The following is a 13049-nucleotide window of genomic DNA, read 5'->3' as shown; positions in this document are numbered from 1 at the left end:
CTGTTTGTACCTGGAATTCCAGGGCTGGCCAGCGGGAGCAGTTTCGAATCCCACCCGTCTGCCCAGTAAAGCCGCCGGGCCATACTGGTTTGGCAGCCCCAGCTCCTCCCTCCGGCCCTGCACTGCCCGACGGGCTCGGCAGCACACACAGCTCGCTGCCGGCTCCGGGGCTTTGAAACCCAAAGCCACGGGAGAATCCGAGCCCAGCACAGCCCAAGCTCAGGGAATGGGATGTGGAAGGGAAGAAGAGCTTTCCAGATCTGATTGTCCTCTGATGATTTGCTCTTGACAGCAGCTGAAATCATCTTTGGAACCAACCCTGCATTCTAAGGACAGTGAACTTTGCCTTTCAGCACAGCTCTGTGTGTGCCTGAGGAGGGGTTTCTTCAGGATTTTGCATCTGTGAGAAAAACCAGCAGTGGTTTTCCAATATCACCGTGCCCCTATTGGAGGGGCAAGGGGGAAAATCCCAAATGGGGAATTTCAGAGGGAAACCAAAAGGGTTCTGCTCCTGTCCAGCCCTGTGCAGCTCCGTGTAGACCAGATTAACCCTCCTTTTACCATGGATGGGGAAACTGAGGCACAGTGACAGGACGCTGTCCCCCACACCAGGCTCCAGCCTCTCACTCTGGCTCGTAATTCACCAGCCCACAATCACTCCAGCTGTGATTCTGCTCCACACTCACATCCTCTCTCTGCCTTGCTTTCACTTCCTTCCCGGGCAGGGAAGAGCCAGGACAGAACTCGCCACTCGCCACCGCTTGGTTTAGGAGGTGCCTGGGGTTTTTTCCTACAAACATTACATTTTGAAATCCAGAAAAGAACTCCTCCACACCTCCTGGCACAGGAGCAGAAGCTGTTGGGATGTAAGGAAAGAGGGGGCACAGACGCCCCAAAGCACGGAGGGGGCTGTGGCTGGGGCAGCCTGGCGCTGTGTGAGCCAGGCCCGGGACAGCCGGGACCCACCGGGGCTCCAGGCAGGGCCTGCCGGGGAGCTCACCTTCCAGGAGGCTGCTCTGGGCTCCCCGCGAGCCTTTCAGAACAAAGGCAGACGTGGCTGTTGTTGACTCACAGGATAAGATCATTGTTGTGGGATATTTTGTTTTCTGTGTGTCACTTAGACATGATTTTTTTCTAGCAAATTTGCTCTCCTCCCCTCCACCCCCAAAGTGAAAAGGGAATCTGTGCTCAAAGCCGCAGCTGAGATTGCAGAGACCTTCCCTTCCTGATCCTTATCTCACCAGGATGTAGGAGGATCCCTCGGGAATAGCTGGAAGCCTTTCGCTGGAGCCATCCAAGAAACGAGTACAGCCTTTAAATGGCAAAACCATCAAGTGCTGGGGAGCGGGATCCGAAAGCCTTTAACCCCATCTCAGCGCGACATCCCGGGACTCGCCCGGCTCTGATCCCAGCCTGCCCGGCACGGGCTGCTCCTGGAGCAGGCTCCGCAGGCTCTGCCGCCCCAGCTCGGTAACTAAAAACCCACCTTGGAATCCCAGGCTCACCAGAGCCTTCGAGCGCTGCCTCCCAGCGCCGCTCCCGCCCTGGGCCGGCAGCAGAGCCGGGGCTGGGTCAGCCCGAGCCGCTCCGGAGCCCAGCCCAGGGAGCGCTCAGTCGCTTTGCCGGCTGTGGAAACCTCCAGCCCTGCGTTTCCCGAGCCTGGGGCTGAAGGAGGGCAGCGGGAGAAGGGCCGAGCGCCCCCGGAGTGAGGATGCAGCACCCGCGGCACCCAGAGCACCCCAGGGCAGAGGGAAAGCCGCGCTCATGCGGGGCAGGGACAGCAGGAGGGCATAGGCTCATCCTCCTCCGGTGACAGAGGAGTCACAGCAGCCCAGCACCCTGGCTCTGTCGTGTTTAGGGCAGGAAACAGATGCTGCCTGGTGAGGAAGCACCTGAAGAGTATCAGAGCACCTTGTGCCTGCCCCGGCAGGAAGCTGGTGGGAACAGGGGGTACTGGGTGGAACCGCCCCGATTTGGCCCCAGCTGGGCTCGGTGGCATCGCCCTCGGTCACAGTGTCCCCAGGGAAAAGCACCTGCCTGTGGAGGACAGGGGAAGGGCAGGGGCACGGCTGGAACGGCCCTGGCACAGGGGCTGCTCCATCCTCCAGCTCCGGCTGCCCGCTCCAGCCGGGTCAGGGCGCTCTCACAGGGTGGAGCCTCCGCTCCAGCACCCGCCCTCTGCCTTCACAACTCGGCTTTCTTTCTCGTTATCTGGCTCAGATTGATTGGGAATTAATTTTTCCCCAGGTCAGGTCTGTTTTCCCCATGCTGGTAATGGCAGAGTCACCTCTCCCTGCCCTTACCTTCACCCAGGAGCTTTTGGTTTTTAAGTGCAGCCCCTTCAACACCACAACTGAGCTGCCTCAGTTGTGACAGTGACTGGAGAGATTAACTGGACTGATAAGTGACCGCTTTGCAGCCAACTGCTGCTGATATTTTTGCACCTCTAAATCGGCTTGAAAGAGGAACCTGTAAAACTATTTCTCTATAAGTTGCTGCTAAGAAGGACTGTGGGAGCTTTCCCACGTTCTCCCTTCAAAAGAGCTTCCCAAGGCACTTTGCTGAGCCGAGGCTGCTGAAGGGATGCAGTGAGCTTCAGGAGGGGTCTCCAGAGAGGTGAACGGTTCCTGGATGCTGAGATATCTGCAGCTGATTTTTTGCCTGAGTGCTGACGTCATGAAATAGCACAGAGGTTTGGATGTTGGAGAATCTCCAAACGAGCGAGCAGCAGGCACGGGAAGGAGCTGCAGCAGCAGCTCGGGATGCCAAACAGCAGCCTGGCCCTGAGCAGCCTGGACGGGATTTACATCGGCAGCGAGTGCCTGGTGGCTCTGTTTGCCACGCTGGGGAACATCCTGGTGATCTGGGTGGTGAGGCTGAACGCGGCGCCCCAGAGCACCACGCTCTATTTCCTCGCGTCCCTGGCGCTGGCCGACGTCGCCATGGGGCTCCTGGTCATGCCCCTGGCCATCGTGGTGAGCCTGGGCATCTCCGTGCCCGCCTACAGCTGCCTCTTCATGTGCTGCCTGCTGGTGATGTTCTCCAACGCCTCCATCCTGTCCCTCCTGGCCATCGCCATCGACAGGTACCTGCGAGTCAAGCTGCCCACCAGGTGAGGCTGCCCCACCCCGGCCTCCTCTGTCCTCCTTTCTAACCTTTAATTACTTTAATTACTTGACGTGGATGCTGGTGCCTCAAAGCCCACCTGGGATGAGCTTTCCAGAGGGCCGGGGGTGCCCATGCACAGCTCGGTGTTGTCAGGTGTGTGAGAGCAGAGTGGGGTCACAGGATGCCTCTGTGGGCACACCGTTAGATTTTCAGCACTTCTGTTAATTGCACAGGATGCTGAGTGTGTTACAGGGGTTTTTTTTTAGGCTTATCTTTTAAATACAATTCCTTTTAGTATTTGCTGAAAATACAAAAGTAGTAACAATCTTATTAACAGTTAACTGAAGTCACTCACTGTTTACATTTAAATGAAAAGTACACAAGCTAGAAAAGCAAAGCATAAACTCAAGCATCCAAGAAGTCATGCTTTATAATGGGAAAGGACCTATGAAGTTGAAGAATGAATTTTAGCCCAAAAATTGGCATAAACCAAATAAAAAGAGGAAAGTACACCCAAGGAAGCAAAAAAAAAAAAAAAAGGTAGGACTTCCAACAGCAGCAAAGCAATATCCTGGCAAGAGGAGAACTAAGATCATAATGAAACAAGAAATAAAATAGATTAAACATCCACTTTTAAACAAGGGAACTTAAGCACAGTTCTTACTGATGCTGCAAAGTAACTGTTACAAATGAAGAGTTGGGGCTTGTCTCAAGATAAAATTTGGGTTCCCCACAAAAAAAAGTTAATGCTTAATTTTCTAACAATGATCCTGCAGTACCTGAACAAGTGAGTTCATCCTTAACTACCTTAAAACGTTTCTCTTTAACACGACCTGGGATTTCTTCCCCTACAGATATAAAATCATCACTACAGAGAGGAGAGTTTGGTGGGCCCTGGGGCTGTGCTGGTCCCTGTCCCTGCTGGGAGGGCTCGTCCCCATGTTTGGCTGGAACAAGGCAGGCCCCAGGAGCTCCAGCTTCCTCAGGTGCAGGTTCATCTCCGTGATGAGGATGGATTACATGGTGTATTTCTTCTTCTTCACGTGGACCCTCGTGCCCCTGCTCATCATGTGTGCTCTGTATGCCGAGATCTTCTACATCATCCACACGAAGCTCAGCCAAGGGGCCCGTGTGAGAGGGGCTGGGGCTTTCTATGGCCAGGAGTTCAAGACAGCCACGTCTCTTGCACTTGTTCTCTTCCTGTTTGCAATCTCCTGGCTGCCTCTGTGCATTATAAACTGCATTTCCTATTTTTACCCCGAGTCTCAGATCCCCCCCTATTTGATGTACTTGGCAATCCTCCTATCCCATGCCAATTCTGCCATGAACCCCATTGTCTATGCCTGCAAGATAAAGAAGTTCAAAACCACATACCTTTTAATTTTAAGGACCTATATCCTGTGCAAAAAACCAGACCCAGCTCTTACAAAGCAAACAACAGACCCGCAGTCATAAAGAAAGGTTGCACTTGCCAGTGAGTAGCAGACCCCTGCTAAACCACCTGGCTTTGCTAAGAAACTCTTGGAAAACTGCAGCAACCTGTGGGTCTGAAGCTGCTCTAAACCTCTATGTGAATATATGTCCTTATGTAATACAACTTCTAAACACAGAAGATGGAAATTTTGTCTGGTTGGGGGTTTTGGGTTTTTTTAACATGAGGATTGGTTGGGTTGATTAAAAAACATGATGTGTTCTTTGCTGTTGATAATCCAGCAGCTCACAAGCTCACTGCCTGTTCTTGTCTGTCCATTCCAACTAAACTTGAGTCTGGTCAGCTTGTGCTTCAGCCAGTGTTGTCACGTTTTTATGAGTAATAATAAATAGTAGATGGATTTTACATTAATTCTGCCTGCTGAGTCCTACCATGACAAAAAACTGCCCAATTTCAGTCAATGTCCTGCCTGGGATGGCACAGAAGTTGCAGTTACACCACAGCTGACACAGCCCATATTTTGGGAACATGGGTCAAACTGAAAAGAGGTTGTTAAAGGCTAGGCTCTTTTTTTCTCCATCTTCAAATAATAAAAGTGGTCTAGAAAAAGCAGAAAGGTAGTGCACCTGAGGGACCCCAGCCCACAGCTCACCTTCTAGAGAGGGAGGGAATGCTCCCCCTATTTTCTCCATTAAATAGAGCTTGAAGGAGCTGCCAGGACTGAGGTGAGAGCAGAGAACAGCAGAACAAAGAGCACAGGGTGTTCTGCTGACCCTGTGGAAGCCTGTGGCACCCGCAGCAGTCTGTGGCCAAACCCACAGCGCCACATCTCAGGGCCCCAGGGCGCCCGGTGACAACTCTGCCCCGGGGCTCAGCAGGAGCCCTGCTCGCTGTCCCGGGCAGTCCCAGCCCCGGCCTGCTGCTGCCATCAGGTGGCACCTCCAGCCCCGCTCTCGGGAGCCCCCGGGCTGCCCTGGCACTGCCACCCGTGGGAAATCATCCTGCTCGTGCCCAGGTGTGGCAGCACATTTCTCTCTCTCTCAGGATTTTTCATAGAGCAGCACAGAGGGAAGAAAGAGAAAACAATTTCTATTTCTGCTCCTTGTTTTTCCCACGTGGAATGTGTTTGGGGAATTGTTTACCTGGGGTGAGTGCTTGGTTGGACTCTGGTGAGGATTGTTTGGGGCTGGTGGCCAATAAAACCCACCTGGACTCTCAGAGAGGGTCCCGAGTTGGGAGTTAGATTTGGCAGTTAGAAAAGCAGGTTTGTAGTTTTAGTATCTCCTTTAAATAGCATATGAATGGATTCTAGCATAGTTCTAATAAAGAAATCATTCAGCCTCCTGAACTGGAGTCACACATCAGCATTTCTGCCCACTGGGTTTGCCTGCATTTTACAATACACAGGGAACGATTTTTACTCTGTACTTAGAACACTGTGGGTAATAACACATGAGTGAACATTTCCAGAGATTTTAGTTGTCACACTGTGATTGTGCATTTCTTTTATGGGATCCAACCAGGAAGCAGAGATCCAAACATTTCATTATCATAACTTCAATAACAGAAAATAAGTAAGCAGAGCACTTGGCAACCAAAAAAAAAAAAAAAAAAAGAAAAATGTTAGAGTTGGTGACAGGAAGGGAAACATAAGACATAAGGGCATGTTATAGATAATGTGGATAGATGCAGAGAAACATTTTCATTTCTCAGTTCTCTCTGGTATTCTCACAAACAGAAACTTTACAAGGGCAGGAAGATTTCTTCAGATGAGGAAATCCTGTACAGAAACTCTCCATTTGCCCACAGCCGCTGGCAGCCAGTTTGGAACAGGAGACCATTTCCTGTCATAGCTACAAAAAGAGCTGTGTTACAGAGGGCATGGGGGCATTCCCAGGGCATTCCCTTGGTGCACCATTCCCTTGGTCCCTCGTGGCTTCTGTTGTCCAGAAAGTGGGAACATTTTGATTTCATTTGGAGCTTCCTCATCACACAGGCAGTGATGTCCTGCCCCGCTGGAAGACCAGAGTGCTGTAGGTCACTTCATTCTGGGGATGTGAGAAAAGCCACAGACATTAGAGAGTGCACAAGCACTGCAGGTCAGCAGGAACTTCCCACTTGTACCTTGTCCTCAACACCAGGCACCTTTAACAGCCTGTCCCTGCACGGGGGAAATTGGTAAATGCTGGCTCATCCCACTGGTCAGTCTGGCTCAGGGTTCTGGGTAAAGTCTCCTTTAGGGGCTTCCAAAGAATTAATATCACAGAGGAAAACTGCAGAAATGCTTCCCCTTTAAAAAGATTTATCCTAACCTGGCTCGTCAGTGGTTAAGCCCCAGAACCCCTGAAGATGCCAAAAGAACTGCTGAGTAACAGCCAAGTCTCAAAGGTGACTTTTCTCCTTCCCATCCCAAATTAATATTTACCACACTGTCAAGAATCTGAACTATCTGCATAAAGCATTAGAAATGACAGTTGTGACATTTACCTGGGTGTTCCTAAGAGATTCCTCAGCTGTCATCTGGGAGAAAGTTTCCTCTTGTAAATTTTGGTGGGCTCTCTTGGAACCTAGGAAGGAAAGGGATCCCAGTCTCAGGTGTCTGCAGACAGCAGTGCAAGGCAGGCTGCAGAGGGGTGCCAGACAGGTGATGTGTGACCTCTGGCACAGCAAAGTGGCAGTTTGGGCTGCCCAGGCCCTGCCCAGCTGTTGGAAGCGGCCAGGATGAATTCAGTGCAGCCAGGATTAGGATGAGAAAAGCCCACAACCAACAAAAACCCCCACAATTCATCAATGGCACAGTTAATTCTTCCCTGAAAACACTGCTGGGATGATTCACGAGGAGTTACTGCCAGGGACCAGCTGCTCATCGACACACAATTATTCATGGCAGACATTATTTGAGCAATGAAGTAACTTCTGCAGTCACCATCACCCTGCTGCTATGCCCTCGACTGCATCACTCACTTTTCCTGAAGAGAAAGATGATTGCAAAAACCAGGATGGTCAGGAGGATGCCAGAGATGAAGGCCAGTGACATGTAGAGTATTTCATGGCTGTTGATACATAGGAAATCCTGTCAGAATCTCCAGTTTCAACAGAGGGACTGAAGCTTCAGTAGTGCTCAAATTCACCAAACTTTATGGAGTGTAACATTTATCCCCAGCCCCATGAGATTAACACGTGTGCATCTGCATTAAGCATCTCTAGGAATCACCCACCCAGTGCACAGACCAGGCAATTCTAACCAAATTTTAACCCCCCAAGATGTTAAATATGTGATATAGAGCCCTTCCCTTGCAGAAGGAGGCTGCAGTCTCAGGGAACTCTGGGTTTGAAATCAGGAAATAAAGGTGCAGCATTTACTTATTAATCCAGCATGAGACTTCTGCAGCTTTGAAATCATCTGTACGGGTGTAGATGGTGGTAGGGACAGTGCTGGGGACAGTGGTAGTAGTAAAAATGGGTTCTGGTGCAACTGCAATAGAAAAAAAAATGATCACAAACTTGTTTTAGAACGTGCAAATGTCCCCTGTAGTACTACAAGCAGCTAGAAGCACATGGGGGGCTGTGTCTGTGCAGTCTGTCTGAAAGTGGAACCACCAGACAGGAAAATTCTGCTGCTCAGATGAAGACTGTGCCAGGCAGCCTCTGGCAGCCATGCAGTTCTTCCCCAAACACCCCCAGAGCAGCCCCTGGGCAGGACATCACCTCAGTCAGCAACACTGCAGCTAAGGGAATTCCTTAAAAAATAAAATACCTGAAGCTGCTTTTGAGGAAAAGCCTCCCATTCTCTCAGAGCATTAACTGACAGGAACTGAAAGAAAGGGACAGAGTTACATTTATATACATATACACATAAGCACAAAAACCTTGTTACCCTCTTCTAACTCAAAAGACTTGATTTAGTTTTTACCCATTTCTTGGAAATCTTATAAAAGTGTCACAAAGCCACTCAAACCTGGCAGTTCTGTAGCACCAGCCCCTTCCCAGTGTCTTGTTCCTGAACATACGAGTTCACTGCTCCCTGATGGGCACGGTGCCTTCTCCACCCAGAAAAGGAGGATATCTAGTAACTAAAAACACCTACAGGAATTATTTTTGCAGCAGCTAAAACCCTATGAACATTTTCATAATGAGAAGCAGCTTTGAAAAGTTCCTCCCTTGATGTTTTTGTTTAAGTTAAATTGACTTTTCCCACCAAAATAGGAATAGTAACTTTCTTCTCCAGTTTGTTTGTGGAATCTTAGAGATAGGGATTCTAAAAGATATTCCACTACAAAATCCCCTCAGTGGCATTTCTCAGCACTTGCTTTGCAAGCCGTGGATCGTGAACAATGTGAAAATATTACAACATGAAAATAAACACCCTGTTCTCTGCTGCTGCCACTTTTCCTACTGCATCCCATTGTTGCCACATTCCAGAGGAGTCAAACCATGAAACCTCCCAGTTTCCCACACCAAACCTCACAGGGTGCTGTGTTTGCAATAGTAAAAGAAACAAGAAATGATAGAGCTCCAGCTTACCTCCCACCATGGAAGTGCTGCTGGAGAACTCCCCAAGCGTCAGCACACCAGTTTAACCACTTGCTTTGTGAGAACAATCTGTCACACCAGCTAAAAACTCAAATGTCAATCAGATGTGGGCTTGCACAATTGTGGAAGTTAAGCAACTTCACTTTTTAAATTTAAAATGACAAAAAACAGGAAACTATGAAAGACACCTGCATTGTCTGGAACTGTTAGTCTAAAAAAAGTAAGGCAGCCTCAGCTTAGGTTGGCTTGAAGTAAGGTTCTTGCCTCTGAAGAACATTTTGGTGAACTGATGTGTGAGAAGTGTAAGAAAATCGTGTTTCTTGACCCTGCTGAGAAATGGGATTGCAGGCATCCCCAGACTGCCCACTTGGGTTTATGGCTGCATAAATCACATCCCAGCACACACAGGAGGAGTTTACTTATGTGTGTGCTTTGCTGGGATTTTTAACGAATTCCGTCACAGGAAAGCTTCCAATAAAAAGAAAACGGACAGAGTTATGGAAGTCCAGAAAAACTCCTCGGGAATAAACGTACCCATTTCCCTGTTTCAGACTGAGTGCTGACATGGCTAGCTGAGGGAAAGTTTTTCAGGAGCTCGTGACGCATTTCCTGCCCGATCACTCTTTTCCCAGACCCAAACTCTTACAACACTTCACGAGGCTTTATTGTGAAAGGGGGATTCCAGTCCTTTTAGAGAACAAGAACATTGACCCAGAGCTCCTCCCAGCACGGGCCAGGTCAATGGCAGCACAAATCATTTTTAGATGATTTTAGAACATGTGCACAAGGACAGCAGGTGTCTGGGGCTGCTATCACTCAGAATTCTAACACAGGGACCAGTTTCAGCACCAGGGTTTTTCTCTGTGAAGTTCTGTATCTTTGGAAGTGTTCCTGACCAAACAGGGAATCCAAGAGGATCTCACACACTGTGGTTCCAACTCATGCCCCACCATAAATCAGCTGTAGTGGTTGGTGTGACCATCCAGTGACTTCAAACACAAACAGGCAGGGACTGTTGCTAGTGAAAGACAGCAGAAGGGTTTTTTTGTCTGTTTAATGATATTTCAGAATCATACAGTTTCCATGAGGAGGTACTGGGACGTGTCAGTGGGCTCAGATTGCTCACACAGCTGCGTGGGCACCCTTGGACAGCGCCTTCAGGTCCACGATGCACTTGGCAATGCTTTCCTTCTGCTGCAAGAGACAGGAAACAGCCTTCAGGAGACATTTCAACAAGAAAACAGACATTTAAGTGCATTCTAGAAAAACCTTTTTAGACCTGTAAGTTACCAAATAAGAGGGATGCAATTATAGCTCATGAAGTCAGAGATTCACATCCAATAAAGCACAGATTCCTGGAATCCCAGAAGGTTTGGGTTGGAAGGGATCTCAAAGCTCATCCAGTCCCACCCCTGGCCAAAGTTAGCCATCACCTCGTGAGCCAGGATCCCTGAACAGCAAATCTTTGTGCAGGCTAGAACCTAAAGCAGGTAAGACCCAGCAAGTACCTGCTGAGGTGTGATGCTCTGAACAACGTTCTTCTCCACCCACTGGATCATGTGGTCCTGCTCTTTCTGCCTCTTCAGGGTCTGCATGGCCACCTGGTAGTCCAGCCTCTTCTTCACCTCGCTGTACACCATCAGCAAGCGCTCCCGGTAGTTGGTTTCCAGCAGCATGGCAACGTTGTTCTGCAACACAGCAGGAGACAAGAGGCTCAAGCCTGGCAGCAGGGCATGCTGCAGGAGTGGCAGGAGCCCAGCAGGGCAGGCTGCCCTGGCACTGAGCAGCAGCAGCAGCAGCAATGCTGCCCTGCTCACCCGCTTGGCATCAAAGAGGTAACTGCGGCCTTCTGCCCGCCACTGCTCCTTCTTCTCCTCCTCGATGGCCGTCTGCAGGGTCTGGATGGCCTCGTCCTTCATGGCTACAGCTGTGGCCACCTTCTCCTGCAAGAAAGAAAGTACCCCACGCTTCAGGGACACATGCAAGGAAAACAAGTGATCTGCAGTTAATCCTGGAATGCTGCACTGAGCTGTGAGAAATGCCTGTGTGAAGTGCCCTGTGCCAGGGCTGAGGTTATGCCAGCAGAGGGGAACGAGGGCTCACAACCAGCCATGGAATCCCAGACTGGCCTGGCTTGGAAGGGAACTCAAATCCCACCCATTCCCAACCTGCCGTGGCAGGGACACCTGTCCCAGGTGCTCCCAGCCCCAGTGTCCAGCCTGCCCTTGGGCACTGCCAGGGATCCAGGGGCAGCCCCAGCTGCTCTGGGCACCTGTGCCAGGGCTGCCCACCCTGCCAGGGAACAATTCCTTCCCAGCATCCCATCCATCCCTGCCCTCTGGCAGTGGGAAGCCATGTGTACTTTAACAAAACCATTCCTTACTAAGGACTGCAAAGTCCAACTGCAGTTCCTTCATTACCTCGTTAAGCTTGTCAGCAAAAGCTGCGACTTCAGGCCCGAACTTCTTGATGGCATAAACGATGACTGTGAGTATGCAGGCAGCTGCTGCTGTCTCGTGGTTAACCACGTAGATCTCCTTGGAAAGAAGGTAGAGCAGGAGGCCAGTGCCCAACATGTAGGGCCCTACAGGAGAAATAAAGCAGCGCTGCTGCTATAAAGCACAGCGAGGCTCAAGGAACTCCAGTACCTAAGAGGAGCTACTTTAAAGGCTCACAAGTCCAGGGAGAAGTGTTCTGTTTTACCAGGACAAAAAGCAGAGCCACAGTTCCACCTGGGAAAGGTGCCACAAGGAACCTCACTGCAAGTGGAAGCAGCTTGCACCTGACATGGGACCTGCTGCTTCTGCTCATTCAGAAACATGCAGAATTTAAAGTTTTTAAGGACCAACAGGCACTAAATCTTTCTACAAAAATCAAGCTCACAGAATTCTTTCACCCATTAGGTGTCTAACTTTAGAGCCAGGACTCCTACAGTGGCTTGTTCTTCACAACCTGCACATGCAAATTACTCACTTTCAGTAATACTCTACCTTTTCAGCAGCCAGAACTGGTGAACAGAACCATGTAAAAATAGCTAAAAACGGTAAAAGTCTGTATTAACCTGTGACTCCTGTTTTAGGGTAGAGAAACTGGAAAAACTCCTCAGGGATCAAACCATGACGAACTTCTCCTCCCTTCTCAGGCAGAGGTGGCACAGGAGCCAAACTCTGCCGAGTTGTGTGCAGTGGTCTTGTGGTGTGCAACACCCTGTGAACAAGGACAACACTTCAATTATGATTCTTACTTAAAAAACAAACAGAAACAGTCCCCCAAACCACCCTTAGGTGAGGCTGAAGCACATTTCCAGTTGAATAAGCAGGTAACTGGTGAGGCCCGGGCACAGGGTGCCCCATCCCTGGCACAGTCCAAGGCCGGGCTGGACCTGCTCCAGTGGAAGGTGTCCCTGCCCAGGGCAGGCGGGGGAACTGGACGAGCTGGAAGGTCCTTCCCGGCCCTGGGCAGCCCGCGATCCGAAGAAGGTGGCGTTCCTGGACACACCTCCTCCCGGGACGTGGGTGGGACCAGATAACCTCCAGGAGTCCCTGCCCTATGCTCCCGCAGCGCGAACGGGAAAAACGCGAGACAAAACCCCAGAATAACGCTGCTTCGGCACAAATCCCGAGGGGCTCCCCCGCTACTCACCCCACGGCGACGGGCGGCGGCAGCGCCCTCAGCGCGGCGGGGGCTGAGGGGACAAGAGGGCGGAGAGCGCGTCAGGGCAGAGCTCGGCCGGCACCCCCCGCCCGCCACCCGCTCCCCCCGAGCGGCGGCGCCGCCCGCGGCTCACCGGCGCGCAGGACGAGGCGGGACAGCATGGCGGGGCCGTGGGGAGCGGCGGGGCCGTGGGGAGCGGCGGGGCCCTGAGGAGCGGCGGCGCCGAGCTCGTCCCGGCCGGTGACCGCCGCTGCCGCCGGGCGCTGAGATGGCGGCGCGGCTCTCGCGAGAGCGGGCGCGGGGCGGGCGCGGGGCGGGCGCT

General features: G+C 51.1%; 2 protein-coding genes across 2 annotated transcripts; one reads left to right on the top strand and one right to left on the bottom strand.

Annotated features, from left to right (window-relative positions):
• The first annotated feature begins 2714 nt into the window (after window positions 1–2714).
• On the top strand, window positions 2715–4939 carry ADORA3 (adenosine A3 receptor). The gene is made up of 2 exons (XM_053998334.1): window positions 2715–3112; window positions 3963–4939. Exons 1-2 carry the CDS (start codon window positions 2763–2765, stop codon window positions 4561–4563), a joined length of 951 nt encoding a protein of 316 aa, XP_053854309.1. The 5' UTR covers window positions 2715–2762; the 3' UTR covers window positions 4564–4939.
• Window positions 4940–10111: 5172 nt separating this feature from the next.
• On the bottom strand, window positions 10112–13004 carry ATP5PB (ATP synthase peripheral stalk-membrane subunit b). Its single transcript, XM_053998335.1, has 7 exons — window positions 12861–13004; window positions 12716–12758; window positions 12135–12280; window positions 11494–11657; window positions 10891–11016; window positions 10582–10761; window positions 10112–10267 (listed from the first exon to the last, which is right to left on the bottom strand). Exons 1-7 carry the CDS (start codon window positions 12886–12888, stop codon window positions 10196–10198), a joined length of 759 nt encoding a protein of 252 aa, XP_053854310.1. The 5' UTR covers window positions 12889–13004; the 3' UTR covers window positions 10112–10195.
• Between the last annotated feature and the right edge of the window lie 45 nt (window positions 13005–13049).

Source organism: Vidua macroura, chromosome 24 (genome assembly GCF_024509145.1).
Source record: "Vidua macroura isolate BioBank_ID:100142 chromosome 24, ASM2450914v1, whole genome shotgun sequence".
Classification (NCBI taxonomy): Eukaryota; Metazoa; Chordata; class Aves; order Passeriformes; family Viduidae; genus Vidua; species Vidua macroura.
The sequence above is the reverse complement of the archived record's forward strand: the minus strand, read 5'-3'. Positions and strand labels throughout refer to the sequence as shown.

Coding starts and splice junctions, on each gene's coding strand:
- ADORA3 (XM_053998334.1), top strand. CDS start 2,763: ATGCCAAACAGCAGCCTGGCCCTGAGCAGCCTGGACGGGATTTACATC. Junction 3,113..3,962: donor CGAGTCAAGCTGCCCACCAG/GTGAGGCTGCCC, acceptor CTTCCCCTACAG/ATATAAAATCATCACTACAG.
- ATP5PB (XM_053998335.1), bottom strand. CDS start 12,888: ATGCTGTCCCGCCTCGTCCTGCGCGCCG. Junction 12,281..12,715: donor CCGCCGCCCGTCGCCGTGGG/GTGAGTAGCGGG, acceptor CCTTGTTCACAG/GGTGTTGCACACCACAAGAC. Junction 11,658..12,134: donor CCCTAAAACAGGAGTCACAG/GTTAATACAGAC, acceptor TTTCTCCTGTAG/GGCCCTACATGTTGGGCACT.